General features: G+C 44.0%; 1 protein-coding gene across 1 annotated transcript in view; it reads left to right on the top strand.

Annotated features, from left to right (window-relative positions):
• The window catches only part of LOC144805682 (uncharacterized), a 222,499-nt gene that overhangs the window by 24,124 nt on the left and 173,904 nt on the right, over positions 1-24,471 (top strand). Inside the window, exon 2 of the mRNA XM_078672191.1 lies at positions 21,322-22,810. Within this exon, the coding sequence (XP_078528317.1) occupies positions 22,038-22,810 (773 nt within the window). The 5' untranslated portion in view covers positions 21,322-22,037. The remainder of the gene's footprint in view (positions 1-21,321; positions 22,811-24,471) is intronic.

Genomic DNA, 24,471 nt, shown 5'->3' with positions numbered 1-24,471 from the left:
TGTTCCACCGAAACCTATCGAAGTAATAGTTGTGCCAGACAGGGGAGCCCTAGGAACCAATTGTTTAGACAAAGCGCTACGTGTAGCTCCTGTATCAACCAGAAACCGATCAGTAGAGCCCAAACATGTGCCGTCTGATCTACTGGAACTTCAACTGATTCCTTACCCCATCCTAGGCGATCCTATGCATGAGCAGAATCGTACAAGTCAGGCTGAACATAATCAGATACTTGACATTGATTCCGCCTATCAAATGTGTTCTGTCTCTGCTGTGGGCGTATATTCATGTCAGATCGGGCACGATCATTCATATTCCCTTGATGCTCCGAGGAACCTGAACCAGTTCTCCCTTGGCCCCTCCCCCTAGCATCCTGCTGAGGACGTAACACTGGGCAATTACGGGCCCAATGACCATGCTGCTTACAATATGCACATTGATTTGAAAATAGATCTGTACGACCATAAGGAGTATTGGAAGACGTTCGGCCACCTCTGTCATAATTTCTATCAGGGCCCCTATCATAACCTCTAGAAGGCGGACCATATACCTGGGCCAACATAACTTTCGTTTTTAACTCTTTCGACTTCTTGTCCTCAGTCCCCTTCGCCTCTGCCTCCTGGCGCTCATAATACTGAGCCATCGTCAACACAGAGGCCGGAGAGGACGTAGTCCAAGAACTTTCGCTAGCTTTCAAGCGGCTCACTATTCCAGGTAACAAATTCGAAACATATTTATCGACAAATAAATGTCTGCCGATATCGTCAGTGAGGGACTGGCCGCTAAAATCATGAAAAGCTTCCTCAAAACGAGTAAAGAAATCAGAAACCGATTGATATGTCTTTTGTTTACAGGACGCTAAAACAGTCCAATCAATCTTTTTAGGGGGAATAATCGTTTTAAGTTTAGTCAAAATAGCTGCAGGAAGATCTAATATTAGCTGATGCGGTTTTTGGGCGGGCCATCTATCCGCATCCATGCGCTCTATCTCCTTCCATTCGGCACCAAGAACAGCGCGATCATCAATTTTACGAACGGTCCTCCACATATCTGGGGGTAAAATAAGACCAAAAAAACAAATCTATGTCACATAAAGTCATGACACAAGAATTTAAAGCACCCTCAACTTCTTCATAAAAGGCGGCTGGGTTTTACGCGGGTCAGGCAACACATTTTTAAGTGCCATTACATCTGCTCTATTCCAGGGAGTGTATACCCAATTATAAATAAAATAGCCCTTCGCATCGACAGAATTTTTATCATCATTATCACCCGTTCCTTTAGGAGGAACATATAAAGGCGCGGCTTCCCGCATAGGTTTCATGACAACTGGTATTATCTTATCTGTCACGAAGATAGGACGCTGTGCCTCTCCGGGCAGATTGGTCTGTGGAACAGCATCCGCAGCCTTTTTCTGGTCCTTCAGATGTTTCGCCTCATCTCGTATTTTAACCAGTCGTCTAATGAAATCATGCGCCTGGGAAAAAACAAAAAGACCATCACATACTTGTTTATGATCAGTTGCAATATCAGCAGGTTCTAAAACTGCGGAATATTTCCGAAACATTTCTATAACTTCATCGGCAAATGATGCAGTGAAATATAACTGCTCCTTTTCTGACCAATCCTGTATACTAGCTAAAAGATCGGAAGCAGAATTTGTGCTACGTATTGCCTTACGAGTAGCTTGTCTGATTTCAGCCGCACGTTCTGCAGACAGCAAGGATCGAGTGTCCCGCGCTTTCTGTTGTCCCGAACCAGAATCCTCATCGTCCCCGGACGGAGCAGACGGAGCGATATACAGAGGTGGAGGTCGATCTAATAACAAAAAATCATCTTGTGGTTTATTAAGGACAGGATAGAGAGGCTGACGGACAGAATATTGGCCAGATATCTGTAACCGACGTTCTTTTTCCTCTCGCTCCTGTAGTTCTTTTGTTTCTTTTCTTCTCAACTCCAGCGCTTTCTCATACACAGTCTTTCGCTGTTCTTTTTCAATCAACGCTTGCTCACGCTTCTCTTGCTGTCGTACTTCTTTCTCCCACATTCGCAGACTCTCAAACATATCACGCCTAGACTTTCGCTCAAACAGACATCGTTCCACATATTCAACCTTTCGCGCGTCAAATGACCCATGCAGTGGCCACCGTAACTCAGGATCCTTTTTGGTATATTTATGCCACAACGTGCTGTACATTATGGCAGAAAGACCAAACTTCACATACATATCTCGATTAGGAGTCCCCTCGGGGAGAGCCGGCTGCGGTTCCTCAAGTCGTAAACTGGTACCACCAAACAAGCAGCACATCTTTCGAAGTGCGCGACAAACAGGCATGCTCAAGAATAGTGCAAGATATACACTACTATGGGGAAAGAGCCCTTAAGGTACTTTCTTAGTACGTAACGTTGCGCTATACATATCAAATGCGGAGAAAAACTCCATGCATCGCCTGCCTATATGAGTTGCAACACATATATCAAAATATCAAACAAACCTATCAAACAAAATCCAAAGTAGACAAGTCTATCCCAAATTCAAATATGCCACAGTAAGTGTCCTAAGACTACCTTACCATACAAGGCATCCAAAGTCCAAAACCTACAACAGGCGCCGCAAAACGGCTCTTACCAATCATAGGCTGTCCAGATTCCAACTGCCAAGTTCTAAATTCGACCAAACGGTCACTGCATGGCAGACCAGCAGAAGAGATCTCAGTCGAGGACCGGCGCCACCTGGATGGTCGGATCGGAAAGTAGGGAAGGATCACCTTGGATGCCAAGACACGGGTCCTTTCTGGCAGCGATCGCGTCCTCAGCGAAGTTCCGAACCTTCGTCACGACCAATCCTTCGGGCATCCGAGTCGCCGATGAGCCCCACGTGCCAGGCGCCAATTTGTCGTGCAGGCCTCAGCCAGACCCGCTAGTGCAAGGGGTTCGCCCTTCTGCGCACGAAGTTCTCTGACCCAAAGGAAAAAGTTGGCACAGAAACTGGAAATGACAAACACATAGTTTATTACACCACATGAAGTGGTGCTAAAGTTCGGACAGTACCCTTCGGCACTGTGAGAAGTAGCACAAAGGGCTACTCACACATGGTTTATTTATACCCACACAGGAGCTCAAGAGAAGGCGGTACAAAGCATTAGAGCACATTTTATGTCCATACAAGGTAATATCGAGAGGCACAATCGATCAGTGGGAGGAGTTAACAGTCTTGGGGTCTCGGCTAACACATTCCAATCTAGGGTTAACCATTAGCAGATGCAGACCCTAACGGTCAGCGGCAAAACACAGAGATGCTATTATTATCCTGTTGCCGGGCAGATTCAAAGGCCATGAGCAGAAAGATAGGACAACGCACATGGTCGACACGAGGCAGCGTGTGGCAGACAAAATGGCTGCCATGAATCCAAAATGGATGCCGCTAAATGTCAAGATAATGGCTAAAAACTCAAATGTATTTTGCTAACGCTCAACTCAATCGCCGTCATAATACAACACATCCAGGGCTCCAAAAGAGCTCTCTGCAGAGACCTAGCTAGCTAAAGCCACGTGGGATATTAGTGACATTATGTATGGGGGTGGGGAGGTGGGGGCTCTGATCTGATCAGATCTGTCTGCAGCCTTTGCCCCCATCTCCCACTCCACATTACTACAGCGATTGCAGATGGTGGGTCTTAGGGGGAAGTGCCTGCTTGGTTCTTATCCTTTTTGAAAGATTTGACCCAAGTGGTGGCATCCGCTAACTTCAGATCAACCCCTAAGACCATTACCCCTCCCCCGGCTGGTTTTGAGCCACAATCTTTTCAATCTTTACATGGCCCACTTGGCCACCCTGATCGAGTCATTCGATATCACCTCTACTCGATGATACACAGATCATTAGATTAGAAGAAAATACACCTGATCGAGTCATTCGATAATTGATATCACCTCTACTCGATAATACACAAATCATAAGATTAGAAGAAAATACGCCTGATCATGCCATTCGATATCACCTCTACTCAAATGTACACAAATCATTGGATTAGAATTAAATACAGATAAAATGGCCAGTAATTTCAGGAGCTGCCGCCAGGAAGTTGCTGATTGGATGAGCTCAAACTCCCTGGCGCTAAACAGTGAAAAAAACAGAAATCGGGGTATTTGGGACCGGAGCCTCACGGCACAAGGGTGGCGGCCGGTGCCTTTGGGAGCTCTGTCTATCCCATTCCATCAGGTCTGCAAACTGGTCGTTTGGTTGGACTTGCATCTGTTCCTAAAAGGATTCATTAAAATTACCTGCTCTACAGGCTTCTGACTGCTGAAAGTTATCAGAAAAATACTTCCATTAATCCCTGCTTCATCTAGGAGGACCTGGTACTGGTTCTGATCCTATCGAGAATGGATTCCTGCATCACTTTATAGGTAGGCATATCTGAATATCGCCTACATAGATTTTTGCTGCTACAAAAACAGCAGTTGGGCTGGTTCTGAGGTTAATAAAATCAAGGTCGAGCTCCAACAAACTGGTCACATTGCGCCGGCTTCCTGTCCTGAAAAGATGTCAATATAAAGCACTTTATGTCATAAACGCTCTACAATCAGGGGATTCATTCTTATATGTCCTCGCTTTTTGCCTGGTATCAGCTGGCCGAGGGGTGAGATCCCATCATGCTTTGCTGACTAAAGTCTCTATGTTTACGAAAATCAGAATAGATGGCTGCTCTCCGCCTGTGGTGACTGCAGGTACCTGGAATGAAATGCCCTCCCACCTGCCCTGTGCGCCCAAGAAAACATGAGTTCTTTCAGGAAACAAATCAAAAACTTTCTGTTCATGTTCTGGGGCTGTGGGATTTTGATACTTATGTGCTCATATTAGCGCTAGGACACTTCTTTCCCGAACTAGCTGTGCAGCGCTATATAAATTGGCTCTCACGTCCAGTCATAGCCATCGATCTCTGGGCAACAGATCGTTGCAGCTATAGACAACCTAGGAGGAGGAAAGGCTCCGGGATCTGAAGGTCTGGTGTAGAGTTTTACAAAGCTTAGAAACAAATACCGGCCGCATATCTGCTAGCTAGAGGTGTATGCCGAGGCATTAAAGGGTGGTGTGTCGATGCCATCTATAAGTGACACAATCATATCAGCACTCCCCAAGCTTGGGACAGACCCGGCTAAGTGTACCTCTTATCGCCCTCTGTCACTGCTTCACTGTGATAATAAATTCCTGCCTGAGGTGATACGACTCGGCTATTCCTCCTACAATAGAGAATAGTCTCCCCGGTACAGTTGGGATTTGTCCCAGATAAATCCACAGCGGTTCATCTACGGACGGTATTCGCAGTGCTGCATCGGGAAAACACACACATGAAGGCTGGTGATGCCGATAATGTGTTTGACTTCCTGGAATAGCCTTATGATTGAGACATTTAGGCTCAGGGAGTTTGAGATCACTCATGAAGCTGCTGGACACACAGCCTATGGCCTGAGTTTTCGTAAATGGGCTCAACTCAGACGCCATTCAGATCGCATGGGGCACTGGGCTGGGACGCCCTCTGTCACCCGTTCTTTATACCAGGAATGAACCCTTAGGCCTGTGAACTCCAGGAGAGGCATACCATAACCATACTGGGCTGACACCTTTTAGACACTGAAACCAAGAAGTAAACACATCTTTATAAATTGACAGGTTTATAGTCACGGTGGCCAGGCCGGGAGGTGGGTTGAGAGTTGAGAAGGTCAAACGACGGAACTTCAGAGTTCAATTGTTCGAAATCCTTGAAGTTAGAGGTTTTCTGGACAGGTCCGCTGTCCTCTGGAGATCTGGTCTCTATTAAAGAGTAGAAAATAAAATATCCTCTTGGAATCAAAAGTATCACCAAATAGGTATAAACACCATACAATCCACTCTACTCAATCACATCCACACAAGATCCGTTAATTATACATATATACCACCAAGAAAGAAATTCCACATAATAGCTGTGATATAAAAAATACAACTCATGTTATTTCCTTCGTACTTAAAAAGGAGATTATATATGTGACTCATTATAAACAGTGCAAAATATAATTTGGCGCACTAAATCACTTCAGATAAAAATACATGAGTCCCCCTGTCTTTTTAACCTTTTTATGGCTGATTTGTCGCATCATTTACATAGATGCACACTCACCAATTCCTGCAGGCCAAAATGTGAAATATTTGCAATATGCAGACGATACAATTCTGCTGAGTCACACGCAAATAGGGCTGCAAAGATTGATAGAGTCATTTGATCAATATATATTGGCGAATGGTTTACAAATAAATGCCAAAAAACTAAAATTATGATAATAGGAGCGACAAAATCAAGTAAGACATTATGGAAAATGAAGGATTTATCTTTTGAAACTGTAAAGCAGTATAAATACTTAGGAGTTACGCTGGACGAAATAATGAATTTTAAACCACACTTTGATAATTTAAAGGCCAAGACAACTTCATTGTCTTTTGCCTTTAGATCATTGCGTGACAAACTTTCTTGCCCAAGTTACAATCATTTACTAAAAGTAATGAAGGTGAAACGTATCCCTGCGCTTACATATGGGTCAATCATTTTTAGAGAAAAGATAGCCAACTGCTGGATAAATTACAAATAAAAGTTTTTAAGTCAATTTTTAGGATTTCTAAAAATGTTGGACATGCTAGTTAGACTGGAATTTGGTTTGCAAAATCAAACATTGGTAAGACAAGCTGCATTTTTAAAATGCCTATTCTCACTTTACTTATCGGACCCGGAGTCCCTTGCATATATGTGTTGGTAAGAAATGAATAAGAAGGAGTATAGAAGACCATGGAGGTCATACTTAACAGAAAGTTTGAATACTTTTAAGCTCCAACCTTTTGATAACATGATTAGAAATAAAACCATTTTAAAACAGATTTTAAATCAATCAACTAAATTGGTATCATTAATATTGGATCAGGAGCAGACTATAAAAAAAAAGCATGCCTGGTCGGTTATCAATTCATAAAATAAAATTGAACCCCAATTGTAGCTATCTTTTTGCTTGAAACCGACGGTAAGGGATATATTCCTCAAGCTTAGGTTTGGATACTACCCCACAAAAGATGGTACACCGAGATGGGTACAAGTTTGGAAATCACAAAAGTGTAGATTATGTGGTTATATTAATGAAACGTTATTGCACATTGCATGCATTTGCCCCAAATTGTGTCAAGAAAGATTAACTCTTTTAAAACCAATATTCAACAAACAAGGGGTGAGAACATGTCGCCAAGCGATAATACTGTGCGTTCAAGGGCGTATCATCAAATTAACAGTTTACTTTGTCGAATTTATTCTTCTAGCTGAGAAAAAACTGGCTCAGGACGACGTTGTGGTCATTTAATAAGAATTGAAAGCGGCTATGATTCCAATTATATTGTTTTTCTTTATACTGGCAATGTAACTTGATAATTTAATAAAGTATCTGAGGATTGGGGAAATTTTAAGAAGCATGGATGCAATTTATATATTAAGTATTAAGAACACAACTGGACCAAACATTTGTTACTGTATGCTCTGCTTCTTATTAGGGGCTGGTAAAAAATAAAAAACAAAAAAGATAAACAGACAGGGGACTCAAAGATTATTTGTATGAATTGGTTTATTAATATATAAGGTGAATAATAATGAAATGTATTCTTTTATATGGTTATGAACAAAATACCTTTTTATGATATGTTATGTACTTCTAACAGTTATAAAAGATATTTTAATACTTCCTTATTATCTGTAAGGAATGTAAGAAATTGCTCCGATTCACGAACTGTTGTTTTATTGCAATGATTTTAATTAATCGCACAATAAAGAATATATATATACATGAGGTACTGGCATTAGTGTGGGTTTAATGTGCTGAGAAGTTTGATACCAAACTTCCCAGGTTTCAGTGTAGCCATTATGGTGTTGTGGAGTTCGTAATGACAAACTCCCAGCACCATATACTCTTAATGGCAGCACTGTACTTACAGGGCTCATTCACCTGTACCCACACTACGGGTATAGTGCACCCAGCTCAAGGGGTGGTTGATCTAGGCCAGGGCAGTGGGTTGTAGGCATGGCACACAGGGATGTGTGCCATGTCGACTCTTCACTTTGTTCTGCATCAAAACACGCAGCCTGCAAAGGCAGTGTCTGTGTGTAGAGGTACAGGGCCTCTAAGGGTGGCACAAAACGTGCTGCAGCCCTTAGAGGCCTTCTCTGGTCACAGTGCCCTTGATACCTGTGGTACCATTTACCAGGGGCTGACCAGTGGTCAGATAGGCCAATTGGGTTAGTTTTGGGGAAGGAACACAAGCCCTGGGAACCTGATTGGCAGGGTACCAGGGCACATCAAGTCAAAGTGCATCAGTGGTCTGGAAAAAAGTGGGGGGGGGGGTTCTATAACAGAAACCGACTTTCCTACAGGTAGTCCTTGAACAAAATGTGGAGATGCATACCATGCGTTCTAACTTGTCATTTGCTGCTCTATTTTCCAGAAGGGTCTCTCTTGGAGTCCACCAAGCACTTTTCATCGTATTTTCAGCAACTTGTTTGGGTATCCACGTTCCTTCAATTTGTGCACAAGAATTTCTGCATTCATGAAATAAGCCCTTTTACCTGAGCAATTCCGTCTTATCCGGAGAAATTGGCCCGAAGGCACATTGTCATGTAAACTGTGTCGATGATGACTTGTATACTGCAGGGCATTGTTCCTAACTCTTGATTTGGTAAACAATGTATTTATTTATAAAGTGTTCTATAGCACGAACTTGATCCCGAAGGATATCAGAGCGCTTTACAGTTAGAGGAAGAGGATGGAAAAAGATCACAACAAGACTAAAATGGTGAAACTAATATGCATAAAATCATATAGTGCAAACATAACAGATCGTATCTAATTTAGGGTTAACGTAGAGTGGGCTATTCAATGATAAAATGACATCAAGGGAGTGATGATACACAATGATGTAAGTGGGGCGAATACAATTATACCAAACAGGATTATTAACCAATGCTGTAGTATTTACAGAGCGATTAGGGTCCATCGTGTTAAGGTAAGAACTTATTCATGAGGAATCTTTTTGCTTCCAATTTGAAAGCATCCTTGAAGGAGATTCTATGAATTTCCGATAAAAGAGAGTTCCAAATTTTTGGTGCAGCGCCAGAGAAGGCTCGTTGTAGTTCATAATCTGCCATTGTGGCCAAAGACTGCTACATCCAGAAATGTGATAGATGACTGGCTACTGGACACACAGAATTGTATATCTACTGATCTGGCATTCAACCACTCCATAAACACATTTAAGATATCATCTTGTCCATCTCAAATGCAAAAAATGTCATCAATAAACCGGAACTATTTGTGGATATTATGCACAAATGGATTGCTATCATAGGTAAATTTCTCCTAAAACTTGGCCATGAATAACACGGCCAGCTCTGGGGCAAAGGGACAGACAATCGCTGTCCCTTTGATTTCCTCTCCATTGGCAGCTTGCTGGTATATCAGTGTCTCCATGAAGACATGTTGAGATGTCTGCCCCAGAAGTCATGGCGGAAGGTTGAGTAGTTGCGGTGGAAGGATCTCCTTCTTGGGTCTGAGGTGCTGGTGTTATCGCAGAAGTGCAACAATGGTAGATTCAGCAGTGGTTGTCTGCTTCTTCCCCTCTGCGGTCTCCGAATCAGCTTTTTTTATTTAGCAGTTGACACTGGCAAGTGAGACACAACCTCTACACAGACTTGCTCAGTCAGGGAGACTGGGGGATCCTGGGCACGTCACAGGACTTCTCGACACTGCCACATTTACTCTGTTCCTTCTGGGCCGTTCCTCACAACGGGCTCTGCTGCTGGTCCTCCTCAAAGGGCAGGGAGACTTCTTCCAGACAAGGCTCTCTCCTCTTCCCTCTCATCAGACAGGCAGCTCACAGGGCCACTGCCCGGGGCAATAGTTTCATCCCGGAAGACTTGCAGAAACCAGGCAATGTGCCCTCGCCTACGGGGGAGTCACTATCAGTGGTACTTATCTTGAAACAGCGGCTCTTCGTGTCGGGCAGTAAAGCAACTTGAGTTACAACAAAGCCAATATGATTGCGACCCACTTTTCTGTAGTATTTTCAGACCCTGAATGCGTATTCCCTGTCTGGGTTTACTGGTTTCTCTGGTTGCATTTCATCTTCCATTTTCTTCTGCTGCACAAACAAGGACTTTGTGCAGGGTGGTTGCTGCTCACAGCAGGTAGTGATGATGCTGCCTCCATGCGGGAATACTTACAACATGAGCACAGTAAGAGTGAACCTTCTAAAGGCGGTCCTGACTCCATCCCTCCACCCTTGTGTCCAAAGTTACACCCTTCTCATCTGGATTGCTGACAATATTGCCCATCTTGTGCCATGTTAGATGATGGGCAATCGAACATGGATGTAACTGGTAACAACATACTTACACATGTGTAAACAATATAGAGCCCTGCTACCTAATATTATAAATACGCGTCCCGAAATTCAAACGGGGATGCCAATGCGAGGTCTCGTCATAACACGTGAATGGAACTTTACTCAATGCCCTGTAAGCATTGCAGACGCCCTCTGACAAGTAAAATGGCCTGTTCACTGGTGACGTCTAAGAACATGGTACGCTGCCACCATTACTCACTGTACGTAGCCAGAGACACAGACCGTAGTCTTTGCCCCACCAACAGAGTGGTTGTAGTGTCCGTCAACATCCCCAGAGCCAGGCTCAGGGTCTTCGGGTCAATTTTGGGCCTAGTCATGCAGTGCGCACACAGTATCTTCTCTGTGCTGAGGCCAAAATAAAATCAGGATACCAGAATCTCTTGCAGTTCCGTCTCTCAAGACAAGGGTGCACTGGCTTTGGCCAAGAAGGGGGATAGGGTGACCAAGCAGGGCTTAGCCAGTCTACATTGTTGTCTGCCCCTAAAACACTTGGCCTCTGCTATTTACATTTATTTATTTTAGCCTTCATTTGTAAAGCAACAATATACTGCAAGCAGAACTTTGAGCTGGACGAGAGTCGGGTAAATGAGGTCCGAGTGGGAGGAATTGTAATATAGTATACTCATCTAAAATGAAGAGAAAATGCAAGTTAAACTATTCTGTATGAAGTGGTCAATTGCTTAGTGATATAATTACTGATGTCTTTGTCTCGAACTGGAGGGTCGCTAATTTGAATCCGGGTTGGTGCACTAGGGAATAGTGTGAAAACGAGAGAATGGTTTTGAAAAGTGTCAGGAAGATTGGCGCTCAGCGTGTTCCCAGTATGTAAGAGGTGGTAAGGCAGTTGTATGCTCGGTGCGAAACAGGTCAGGGGAACAAAACCAACAGAAAAAGACCCCGTGTGGAATTAAAGAAATGTAATAGTTCTGAATGAATCAGTACAAACAAGCGCAAAAAGCCGACACGTGTTTCGTCACACCGTGTACGGGTAATGGCTCATCAGGGCTGTAAGCGCAAAAGCGTCTTATGTCGAGTAGCGTGCCAAGCGCGATATGAGTGGGGGTGTGTAGGTGATGAAGTAGGCTGAAATCCTAGGTGCAGCGTGGGCACGGGTATGTGCAAAGCTTCGAGCTCATCATCCGGGTAGGGAATAGTGACTTCTATATTCACAGTGGTATGACGTCCCTGCCTGTGTGAGACAGCACTTTGAACAGGAAAGCCAATAGTATAAAGAAAGAATTACATAAGGTATAAAATACGCTACACAAATTATAGGATGGGCTGTAGTATAAGATCAGTCGTGCATAATTTGCAAAAAGAGAGTACGTGTAAATGCTTACCGTGCTATCGGATGTTACATTTCTAGTAACCGCACTCATACGGTAGCTAGTGTTAACCTTTTTGTTTTGGTTTCCATGAAAATACTGCATTTCAGAAGTACTGGTAACACCCTCACAGTAATCTTTAAAAGAATTACTCTTGGTCACCGGGAACCTCCAGATTTGTCGCGTCCTCGGGTGGTCTGCTCCATTGCCCGCACTCATCTAGTGCAACTCGGTGATTCCAGCACAACCGGAACCGCCTGGCAGGGCGCACACATCTCAGGTATAAAAGCCCTACTTGTTTGGTGCTGGGTGGCAGGAGCTGCCGGGCAGCAAGGTTCCCGAAGGGAGTTTCCACATGCCAGTTTGTGGATCGTGTTTGCAACCCAACCCAACCATATCAGCATACTGTGAATCTTTGCATCCACCACTCAAGCAAACTGACCCAGGAGTTACAAATTAGCCATGGCGGCTCCGGGCCATTGCTTACATTGATGGTCCCACTCAGGTCTCTGGCCCTCTGGACAGCTATCTAAACAGAGGACATGCCATTTTGAGAAGCTGGTAAACCCTGTGCTTCTTCGAACAGTTCTTTCATTGTGGCGCTCCATTTTACGTGACAAACTCTCACCCCAATGGCCTCCTCAACATGGTGAGATGTTTGGGTGACATTCGTTGTGCGAAGTCCTGAAGCGTGCCTAAGGCACAAGCGTGAAACCCATCGACCTATATCTTCTAGGATCAACACCTAACAACAAGAACAGACGCAGAGAGGAGGAGCTACGCTAGCAATCAAGATGGCCGCGTAAGCTCCCGGCTCCGCCGACCTCTGCCAGCAGCTCGTATATCCTGACATCAACTCTGAACTCACACCAGACTCCCGTGTTCATGAGGTGTTTCTGATTCTAAAGTTGCAATCCCGAGATTTCCATCTTAGCGGATGATGAAGATATGCCGTGTTTCCATCCTCGGCCTAACTCGGCGTGGAAGCCGGGGCCTCGATTTCTAGCCCATCCGGGTTAGAGTTGAACAACAACGGCCGCGGGACCTGGGCTGCGTCCGGTCTTCCGAAGTGGGACTTACTCTGCTTGTTTTGGATGGTGACACTGTGAACGGTTCACACCGAGGACACCGCTGCGTGACGCGCCGGCTGCTGTGGTTGGGGGTCCGACGTCCGGAGACTCTGCTAGCCTCCCGGGGTGGATGGGCATGGGCCCTAGCTAGCGGCGCCGGTGTCGATATTGCAAGACGAAGAGCGCCCGCTGTTGTCATCGGCTTTGCGTGGGCCTGTTACCCCGGAGTAGTCGACCTCCGGGGTTCAAGTCCTGCTCTGTCGCTTCGTGAGATGGTATGGAGCGGACGGAAGGCACGCCATCGCTGCAGGCCGTAAAGGCCGCCATTGGGGCGCCCCACTCGCAGGTCACCGCCATATTCCAGAAGCTGACTGTACCAGTGGAAGATATCTGTCTGAGACCGGACGACGACCCCCCGGTAGGTTTTCAGCAAGCTGTGGTACCCGCGGAGCAGTGTACGCTTGAGATTGAGGACCCTGTGCGGAAGCCAGATTTAATGGGCTTTGTCGGTCCCCAAATAACAGCTAACAAGCCTGTGACTATCGCCAGGTTTTCCTGTTCGATCCTGATGCCGCCCAATATAGACATGGACAATCCTATGTGCCGTTATAAGTTCCTCAGTGACTATTGGAGAGATTCGCTATCCTGGGACACTTTTCCTCGCTTGGTTTGTGGACACCGTAAACTTTTCTCCTGTTTTCGATCCTACTGCACTGACTCGAACTTTTACGAACGCTCTGATTTTTCTATTGAGATGGTGGTTCGGGTGAAAAGGGCTCTCAAGAAAAACCGGACTGGCCAGGGTTGAACTTGACTGCTTGGGTTTGATACAATACCTTGATTTGGACAGCTATCCTTGTTTGATTTGTTGACATCGAGAAATATTATCCTGGTTTCGATCCTACTGCACTGACCTGGACTTTTCTCAGTGCTCTGATTCTTCCATTGAGATGGCGGTACGGGTGGGAAGGGCTCGCACGAAAACTCGTAGTGGCCAGGGTTGAACTTGACTGACTGGGTTTGATAAAATACCTTGATTCAATAAGGAGATTGCACCTATAATGATGTGGGAGTCGGGTGGTTTTTGCTCCCTCCCCCGGTTGGTGTATAACTTTAGCTTCATACTGTCTTGATTATGTCTCGGGGAGGTCGCTTCTGGCGGGGGGGTAAGGGAGACCGGGGGCATGTTTACTTTCTCCTCCTCCACTCTTTTCCTTCTTGTAGGGTTAGTTCTTGGGCGACAGGCACGCTGCTAGTGGGGTCAGGCCGTAGCCATTGCAGGGGTGCAGGGTGGGGGGTTTGGGGGGGTTTGTTATTTTATCTTATTTTGTTCTATGGCCTTTTTTCTTTCCATCTTCCTATTGCGAGAGGTGGGTTGTTTATCCTAAACTGATTTACTCGTTCATGTGGGTGTCTACTCCGGCCTTAATTATTCTGTATTTTGGGTGGATGGGTCTTGCATACTGAAGTCGAATTGGTTTGTTTAACATATTGTTTATCCTTCTTTATATGCTTACTTACGTTTACGTCATAGATTCATGTATATTTGTTTATCTGCGTTGCCGTATTCGCCCGTCGCCTATTGTATGGTATCTCAAGTATGACACCCTATTTCTGTAATGTCTCCTCTTGTTCTCTTCAATAAAAAGACTTTAAGAACAGACGCAGAATTCAAATGTTTTGATAGACCAATGTCATAGTCATAGTTTGATGTGCTGTAGTCGTTCACCGTATTAGCAGGCCTTTTGTAATTAGGCGCTCCGACCTGGAGACGGCTGTTATGTGGTCACTATCAATAAGGGTTTATTGTCTGTCACTGTGGATACACTGTCTACCTTGATACTTCTGCTTTTCCTTAACCTTTGTGTTGTTCTAAAAGTACTAGTGACCTTGATAAGAATCTGTTGGTAAGCTTTATAATGTTGTCTATCAGTTGTCGCTTTATCCCCTTCTTGTAAATTATGCAAGCCAAACTTGAAAAAAGTACATTTTGTTGTGAGAATAGCTATTGTTGCCGGTGATTTCTTTTATTGCAGCACAGCAATGCCTCTATTATAAATCGAACATTGATTATTCGAATAGTATTGATTTAATTCCAGAGTGTCTTTTGCACCATTAAGTCAATAAATATTATGTTGACCTTATATTTGAGTCGGATCGGTTTATCCTATTAGAGTCCTGTCCTTCGTCGTCGTTTTCTAGTGAGCGGCCTAGGCTCTCGAGGGTCATACGGGCTCTCCCCCTCCTTTTGTTTCGACAGTGTTTGCCTATAGAGATGCTGATATGGAGTGCGGAGAAATCCATGCTGGTGTTTGTGCTGGGAACGTGCCTTTGCTGTTTATTGCTTCCATCCAGTCTCCTTCGAGGTGCACACATTGTCCGGTTAGGGGACAGAGCACAGAAAGTGTAGGTTTTACCTAGTACTTAACAGTTTAAGTCTGATGAACACAGAACTACCTTTTCCAAAGGTTATTACTTGGCCATGTTACATTCAGATGAATAGTCCATGAGAATGAGTGCTGTTTACTCCCTCAGAGGCAATGTCTATGTGGTAATCAAACTCTTGTTTTATCGGTAGGCTAAGTGTAAGATTTATTCACCACTCACCCAACTGCACCAGGAACGTAAATGCCAGGAACACTCCTGGCAACGCATCAACAACAGTCCAGTAGCCGCTCGAATGAATCTTTAGTTAAAGACGCATCACCACCGTCTGGGCCCATTTTTAAAAACACAGTTTTACTTACAACTTTAGGATGGTTGTAAATACCCCCTATCTTGGACATAAATGGGAGAGAGGCATACATTTACTTAGTGTTCCCGAAGAGCACTATTTCACAAATTGGTAGGTCAGGGTTAAACAGGTAGGCTCCTGGTTGCACAGTTTCCCAGTGCAGTAAACCACACGTAGGGTGGTGGAGATTGTGAGGGAGAGGCCGAGGGACTACAATCCCAGAATAAGGACCTCTATAGTGGCCCTGTCGAGAAGTAATATTTGGTGTTTATTTCCAGCATTTTTAGGTAAAGTGGTAAAGCCGGGATTATATGTTATATCTCCCCTCGGTCCCTCCTAGACTTAAGTTAGGATTTTGTCTTAAGTCTGTCTTAAGTCTGTCTTAAGTTTGTCTTAAGTCAAACGTAAGACAAAATCCTAACTTTACTACTACTAAATGCCTTCTGTGAATATCAACAGTAGTAAGTTTAGGATTTTGTCTTAAGTTAGTTCTGTGAATCGGCCCCCCTGTGCCTGGCCTGTGTTATTGCATTGTTTGCATCAGATTCTCCTCGTGCCTGGCCTGTGTTATTGCATTGTTTGCATCAGATTCTCCTTGTGCCTGCCCTGTGTTATTGCATTGTTTGCGTCAGATTCTTCCAGTGTCTGGACTGTGTTATTGCATTGTTTGCATCAGTCCTAGTCCCTGGCCTGTGTTATTGCATTGTTTGCATCAAATTCACATAGTGGTTGGCCGGTGTTATTGCATGGTTTTCATCAGATACTGTTGGTGCTTGGCCCGTGTTATTGCATTGTTTGCGTCTGATTCTCTCAGTGCCTGCCTGTGTTATTGCGTTGTTTGCATCAGCTTCTCATAGTGGTTGGCACGTTTTATTGCATTGTTTGCATCACATTCTCTTGGTGCCTGGCCCGTGTTATTGCATTGTTTGCATCAGATTGTTCTAGTGCCCGGCCTGTGTTAGTGCATTGTTTGCATCAGATTCTCTTGGCGCCTGACCCGTGTTATTGCATTGTTTGCCTCAGATTCTCCTCGTGCCTGGCCTGTGTTATTGCATTGTTTGCATCAGATTCTCATAGTGGTTGGCCAGTGTTATTGCATTGTTTGCATCGATCCTACTGCCTGACTTGTGTTATTGCATTGTTTGCGTCTAGTGCCCGGCCTGTGTTATTGCATGGTTTGCATTAGATTTTGTGCCTGTCCTGTATTATTGCATTGTTTGCGTCACGTTTTTCTAGTACCCAGTCTGTGTTATTGCACTGTATGTGCTTCTTTTGGTATGTTATTATTCTAATAGTTGCAGCTTTTCTAAAAAAAACATGGTACCTTTCATTCCAATCAAGTGCCTCTGACTGCAAGGACACTGCACTCTTCCTGCAGTAGCAATCTACTTCCTATTTATGTAGCAACAGACAGCACAGCATGTCTGCCAGAGATGTTGTAAGGTCAGAAACAGTACATAGGTAAGTAGGTATGATGCAAAACAAACTGTTGAGTAAGATTTTAAGCGAAGAAGCTGCTGTGATAGACGGCAAAACATCCATGTCAAAACATCAGCAGTAGGACAATGGTACATGGAATGAAAATGGTAGATTTATTTACACTTCTGTGCAGTGCGTGTCACTTATTGTTCTTTTCTTCCACTCTCATGAGATGGTTTTACAAGGCAACTCTGAGCTCACTGAGTGTGGAGCTTCCACGAATCCCAGAGACAGGCCGTACCAAAGATGGTAACAGAGTAGGTTGAAAGATCTGAGTCTTCATCCTGGTAGATGGACTGGTGATCCCTGAGGGGGTGTAGTTGGTCTGTGTGTTGCCACGGCTGTCCAGGGGGTGTAAGGAAATGTCAGCAATTAGTGGAGGGCCCTCTTTTGGATGAGAACCACCGAGCTTCATGCAATACAAACTTGAGGGGTTGTGCCTGCACAGGATGAGTTACATTCTGAAATGGTGGACCTTGTCCAAAGGCGATAGATGTTACCAAGGCTTAACATCTTCAGTTAAGATAGAGAAAGTCCATGTATACCTCAAGGTGCTGAAAAGCTTTCTGCACTCTGCTGGTGCAGGCAGGATGCTTATTCTCTAGTTGGCATTTGCCAGGGCATGTTCAGAAACAGTGGTTTAATAAAACCTTGGAGCACACTTGTAGCGTGACTCTTGATGTCTTGTAGTGTGTGGTAGATGTGCTAGGACTGTCCCAATGTTCTACGGAGCTCAGAACATCCAGACTCTCCTTCATCTCAGAGCTCGAGCTCTGTGGCTTGACCAGTTAAACTCCAATAAAGAAGGTGACCTAGACCAGTTCTACCTCTCCCGACTTTTGAACTCATCATTGAGGAAAAAAGCCCTTGTCTGGAAAGCAGATCTATACAAGGTACAGCTCAGAGAAGAACCTGCCTGGGAAGAAGATCTGCACAAGGTGCAGCTGACAGATGTCCTGCCTGGAATGAAGATCTGCACAAGGCACATCTGACAGAAGTCCTTCCAGGAAGGAAGATCTACACAAGACGCAGCTGACAGAAGCCGCAGCCTGAAAGGAAGATCAGCACAAGGTGCAGCTGACAGAAGTCCTGCCTGGAAGGAAGATCGGTACAAGGTGCAGCTGACAGAAGTCCTGCCTGGAAGGACGATCTGCACAAGGTGCAGCAGACGGAGGTCCTGCCTGGATGGAAGATCTGCGCAGGGCGCAGCTGACAGATGTCCTGCCTAGAAAGGAATATCTGCACAAGGCACGACTGACAGAAGTTTTGCCTGGCGGTGACCTCAAAGCAGTGAGAGACCCACAAACCACAAGATCCTTCAAGCCCAGCTAGCCACACTGGACACAATGTACACCAACTAATTTAGTTTTCAGCAAATTGTTTATTCCGTCACAAATGTGACAGGCGTCCTGCCCGACCCATTAAAAATGCATTACATCCTGTGGTAATTATAATAAGGCAGACAGGATATCTGTCACATTTTGATTAGGCTTTGGTGTAGTTTGCAGAGTTTTACTCCTGGGAGCTCCATGAAGTGCCAGAAAAAGTCTGCCCTACTCTGCGGACTTCCGCAAGTGGCAGAGTTTGCTAAGTCCCGCACTAAAAATCAGCACGAATGGCACTACGCATCACGCCAGAGGGCGCTGCTGCTTCCTGCCACTCAAATTGACATTCTACTCGAGTGTCAGCTTCATCAATGAGAATGGCAGATTTCTACACTCGAGTGGTCGCGACCTGCCACAATGAGAAATCTCGCCAGGAGGAGGTCTAGCACGTTATTTTTTCTCACAAGCGCGTGCCTCCTTACAGTTGGCGAACCGCTTGAGAAAAAAAAATCAGTTGTGCATCACTTCGTGGCGTTTTTTGAAACGAGCTCCGCTGGCACAACGGAATTCTTCACCCACCCCTGGTTTTGAGGCAATAATCTGTTAGACAAACTCTAAAATAGGCCCTATGTCTGCAATCAGTGTTGTAGAAAAAGTGAGAACCATGGCCTTGTGACTATCAGCCCGTTATCTGACTTCTGATTAACCCCACAGAGTGAGTGCGCAGCCAGAGGGCAGTAGGGGGGCCAAAGGACAGAAAATTAGGTAAACTTGAATATGAGAAATATGGAAAGGTACAAATGCCGCATCACCTGTGGATAACTGACACCTCCTCCCACTCTGCCAAATACCTATTCAGTCACTAAATGGCATCCTGGGCCCCAAACGAACAACATCATGCCAGATACCATGTAATGGTGGAAAAGAGGGGAAAAAGAGTAACATACACACATCTGTTGCGGGGATGTGTCAGGTAAATTATTGGTTGTGATTAACCCTGGGCGTAGGTCGCGTAGTAGCGCTACGCGTAGCTACGCAAAGTGTACTTCGCACTACGTGTAGCTAGGCGAACTGCGTAGTGCACAGTGCAAGCCGTCGTTTTCTGGTGCTCGAGTAGATTTCTACTCGAACAGCAGCTTTCTCAACGCAAACTGGTAGTTTCGCATCGTGAGAGGTCACGAGCATACGCGCCCACTTGCAATGAGAAACCTGACCTCCCCGCATTGAGAATCTCACCTGGAGGTTTATTTTCCACGCTTGCGATCGGCAACTTGAAGTTGCTGATCGCGAACAAGGAAAAAGTCTTGCCGGGATGTAATTTTTGCTCGCTCGCGGTCACCAACTTGACGTTGAGGACCACGAGCAAGCACAAAATGACTGCTGCACAACGCTACGCTATGCTATGCGTGTTTGCACTGTGCTACATGCAATACACGTAGGTCGAAGTACCGCAAACTTTGCAACCTACACAAGCGTAGTGTAATTCTTCACCCAGGGTTAGTTGTGAAGGATTCTCTATAAGTACTAAATGACTGATATCGTTGAATATTAAATTATATGAATCAACGTTTGTTTGCCTTATCTGCGCACATAATATAAAGGACAGGCCCTACAGTGAACCCCTCGTTCTGTTTTACAAAAAGCCCCCGAAGGAGCTGCATCTTCCAGAACTTCATCTACTTTAGGAAGAACTTAAGACTTGCTTTTGAAAGTTGTCTTTCAGGGCCAGAACCAGGTACTGTAAGCTGCACTAGTTTCAGGGAGATGGATAGATGTTATGGCGATAGGAAACCCCCCTCAACCCACAATAATGTTCCAATCTTCCAGGTTAGAAGAAACCAGAAATGCTTGAACCAAGGGAGCTATTGACAGTGTCAAAGGTGACTTATGAAAAGTGAGTAAAGACAGGAGTTGGTATTTGAGATGATCTTAAGTGAATAGGAAAGAAACGAGACGAAGTGAGTGAATGGAGTTACTTTTGTTATATACTTCGCGAAGAGTTACTGTAAATTTCGCAGCCCCGCCTGATCCATCTCTTTTTCTAAAATCTATTGTTATTTGAATGATGTCTTAACCATATGCATCTATCTTGAACCTCCTTTTCAGATATTGATAAGATGTCACCAGATCAGCAGAACTTTTAGTTAAATATCTGTGTATGATAAAATATTCCTTGCTATGTTTCAAAGGTGGAAAAGAAGAAGGGGCTGATTTACTAAGATTTTGCGCCGTGTTTGTGTCACAAAAGTGGCACAAAACAGTGCAAAATATTTTTTTCCTAATTTTCTTTCCAGCAAATAATGTAAGAGTAATGTGAAGCATCGCATAGCACTGCTGCACATTACTTTGCACTATGGGGCCTGTTAAGGGTGGTGCATGGGCGTTCCACTGCAACCACCCAAGGTTTCTCACGCTAAACCCAATTGACCAACTACAGTAGATTGGGTTTAGCGTGAGAAAACTGCACCCTTTTAAACTAGGCGCAAGGAAGGAGAAATGCTTTAATTTCTCCTTCCTTTTCTGACTTTGCATGCGTGCTGCACTGTGCAACACGCATACAAAGTGGTAAAAGCTTTCCCTCATGTCTAGGGTGTCTTTCCTGTACAAAACCTATGCTGGAGTCACACACACACGCTAGCACTCTGGTGCTAAGGTGTGTGGATGGCGCAGGGCTGCTGTAATCAGTGCCGGTGCAAGGGAAAGGGAAGGAGAGAGTCATATCTTTGAAAATATGGTGCTCTCCTGCTCCCTCCCTGTCACGCAACGCAGCGCAGCCTCGCTGGGGGGAGGGTGAGTTGCGCTGCATTGCATGGAGATTTGGTAAAACTCCACCGAAATGTCTGTTACAACCAGTTAAACGTTGTGAATTTTCATTCCATTATGTTGCAATTTAGTAATTTTAAACATCTTTACATCCAACAGAAAACAAGCCTTGAATATATGAAATGACCATCAATAACGAAGCTAATTCTGTAAATCTTCAATAATAGCAGAAATAATGAGCTACAGTATTCAGGAAAACATCAGCGCATTCGGCGACAGAGGAACCTGCACACAAACGGACAGATCTCGGATGAAGCATCAAGGCAGTTCAGTGATTGTAAGAGGCTGAGCTGTGCACCTCCACGCCACAAAACGAAGAAATGACCTTAGGAAAATTAAGGCAACAACGATAAGAAACCGCCTCCTGTATAAACAAGTGTCCAACACCAGCTTTGATCATGGGATCGGTATGATGTGATTACCACAGTGCTCTGTTTTCTAAAATGATGACAAGCCATCATTCCGTGCTCTAGGTGAATTGTAAACTCTTTCTGAAAAAACAACAGTAACCAGAGAAGAGCACAACAGAGCGGAGCCAGACAACTGACGGGTAAAGTAAAGAGGAGTTCTTCTATCTAAAATACAACAGACTGTCCCGATTTGCACCGGCCTGAAGGAAGAAACATCTTTTCCCGCAATCGTGCATAGCCATAATCCAATCAAAAGGCACTATCGACTACAAAGACACCTTCTACGTATTAGGAGTGTGGCAAATATTAGGGGCTATTGCATTTTATTTTTAAAACAGAAATCAAACATGCAAAATACTGCACACATATAAAGTGTGTGAGAAAAACACAAATGCTTTATCAGCCATGTTGGCCCATGAGGAAATGCAGTCATGGGATTTAGACAAATATATACCCGACCCACAGACACTAAACAAGAAAGAAGAATCATACACATGCAGCAAGAGCTTTAGTTTGACATCACTACTCAAGCTTCATCAGCACACGTACACAGGACAAAAACCATTCAAGTGCAGCGAATGTGTCAAGAGCTTTAGTAGGTTATCAGAACTGCAAAGACACCAGCGAACACACACAGGGGAAAAGCCATTCAAGTGCAGTGAATGTGTAAAGAGCTTTAGTCAGTTATCAAACCTCCAAAGTCATCAGCGAACACACACAGGAGAAAAACCCTTCAAGTGCAATGAATGTGTAAAGAGCTTTAGTCAATTATCAAGCCTTCAAACACATCAGCGAATACACACAGGGGAAAAACCATTCAAGTGCAGTGAATGTGCAAAGTGCTTTAGTCAGTTATCACACCTTCAAAAACATAATCAAACACACACAGGGGAAAAACCATTCAAGTGCAGTGAATGTGTGAAAAGCTTCAGTCAGTTATCAGACCTAAAAATTCATCAGCGAACACACACAGGGGAAAAACCCTATCATTGTAGTGAATGTGACAGTAGTTTTCGCGGCTATTCAGCATTAAGGAATCATCAGCGAACACACACAGGGGAAAAGCCATTTAAGTGCAATGAATGTGGGAAGGGCTTTGGTCGATTATCACAGCTACAAAGTCATCAGCGAACACACACGGGGGAAAAACCCTATCATTGTAGTGAATGTGACAGTAGGTTTGGTGGCTATTCAGCTTTAAGGTATCATCAGCGAACTCACAAGAGAAAAACCATTTAAATGCAGTGAATGTGTGAAGAGTTTTAGTCAATTCGAAAACCTACAAAGACATCAGCGAACACACAGTTATTGTGAGAGGAATGAATTAGGGAAAAATACATTTCAAATTATGTGGGACATTGAAATACCAGATGATAGGAGACCCGACTAGCAGTAAAGAAGAAAAACAGATAACAGTATTTTCAGAATTATAAAAGTGTTTTTTTTCCAGTGATTGTTCACTTCCATACACATAGCAAAGCGGCATGATGCACCAGGATACACTGTGGGAGGCGAGCACAATGTGAATTAAAAGAAAAGAATTTTTTTTGATTTTTAGTTGGTGAAGAAGAGATACAAAGAAAACATTCAATCGCACTTGATCACACTACCTGTAAAAGCAACACTGAACAATACTGGGACTAACAACGATATTTTCTGCTAACTTGTCGGATTAGTGATAAACCCTAAAAACAAAACACACCCAGACTGGACATGTTGAAAGGGCTCTGGAGATGGAATACGTCATTGGTAAAATGTATATATTACTATTAACAAATGCCACTGCAGTATATGTAATGAACTAAAGCGAAGCACAGGTGTTCACGAAATAACCTATTTTTAGATATAAAATAGCATATACCATGTTTTCAAGTAACGTTTGCTGCATCTTTTACACACTGCTATCGGTTGATGGATCAGCTCATGCCTCGGGCCTTATAACTAAGTGTGACCCGTGGCTCCTCTCCGACTTGGCTCTTCCTGTTAATTTTGTGTCTTGCCAAACTCTACTTTTTACCAGAATTGAGCCATTGTAAGCAGTAGACTATGTTTGAAGAATGTGGTGAAATAGCGAAATCCCACATCAAAAGCATATATGTGCCAGGGCAATCCGTTGCACTCCCAGCAACTCGTCTTCCACACTTGATTGTCCCTTGTCCTCAAATGTTCTAAAGGATTTGTCGTACGAATGCCAGAAGTGGCAGTGACATTTATGAAGCTAACGGTAACAGGAGTGTGTGGGAGATAGAGAGGGGGGAGAGATAAAGAGAGCGAGAGAGACAAAAAAAGGGGGAGAAAAAGAGAGAAATGGAAGGAGGGGGAACAGCACGTTCTTTGTACTCACCTAAAAATAGAAGAAGCAGCCAAATACATGTCAATATGTGACATCACCAGAGAAACGGGCTGAACACCTGTGAATTGATATGTTTATTTTTAATACCTATAGACCCATGTCATGCCAATAAACAGGGCACATGGAAGGAAAATAGTGAAGGAGCCCATTATCATATGCAAATCACAGTGACATCACATGTAGTGACATCACAAGACGTGATGTCAGCCCCTTATAATAATTCTCATGTGAAAGGTTGACGGCCTGTTTTAAAAACAAGAAACATAAAATAACGTAAAAATAAGGTTTTTAGTTTCAGTTTTTATACATCATGTGTTTTACCCACTATTAGTTTTTGACCAAACTTGGAAATTACTGAAAGTGTAAATATTTTTAAGCAGATATGTGGAACTTGGAAATTACATTCTTAAACAGTTTTCAGCGGATAAATAAAATGTACTTTTAATTTGCGTTTGTTTCCTGATGTTATTCTTTATCCAGCCCCTA

The sequence above is a fragment of the Lissotriton helveticus genome (assembly GCF_964261635.1).
Source record: "Lissotriton helveticus chromosome 1_1 unlocalized genomic scaffold, aLisHel1.1 SUPER_1_unloc_18, whole genome shotgun sequence".
NCBI classification, from domain to species: Eukaryota; Metazoa; Chordata; class Amphibia; order Caudata; family Salamandridae; genus Lissotriton; species Lissotriton helveticus.
The sequence above is the reverse complement of the archived record's forward strand: the minus strand, read 5'-3'. Positions and strand labels throughout refer to the sequence as shown.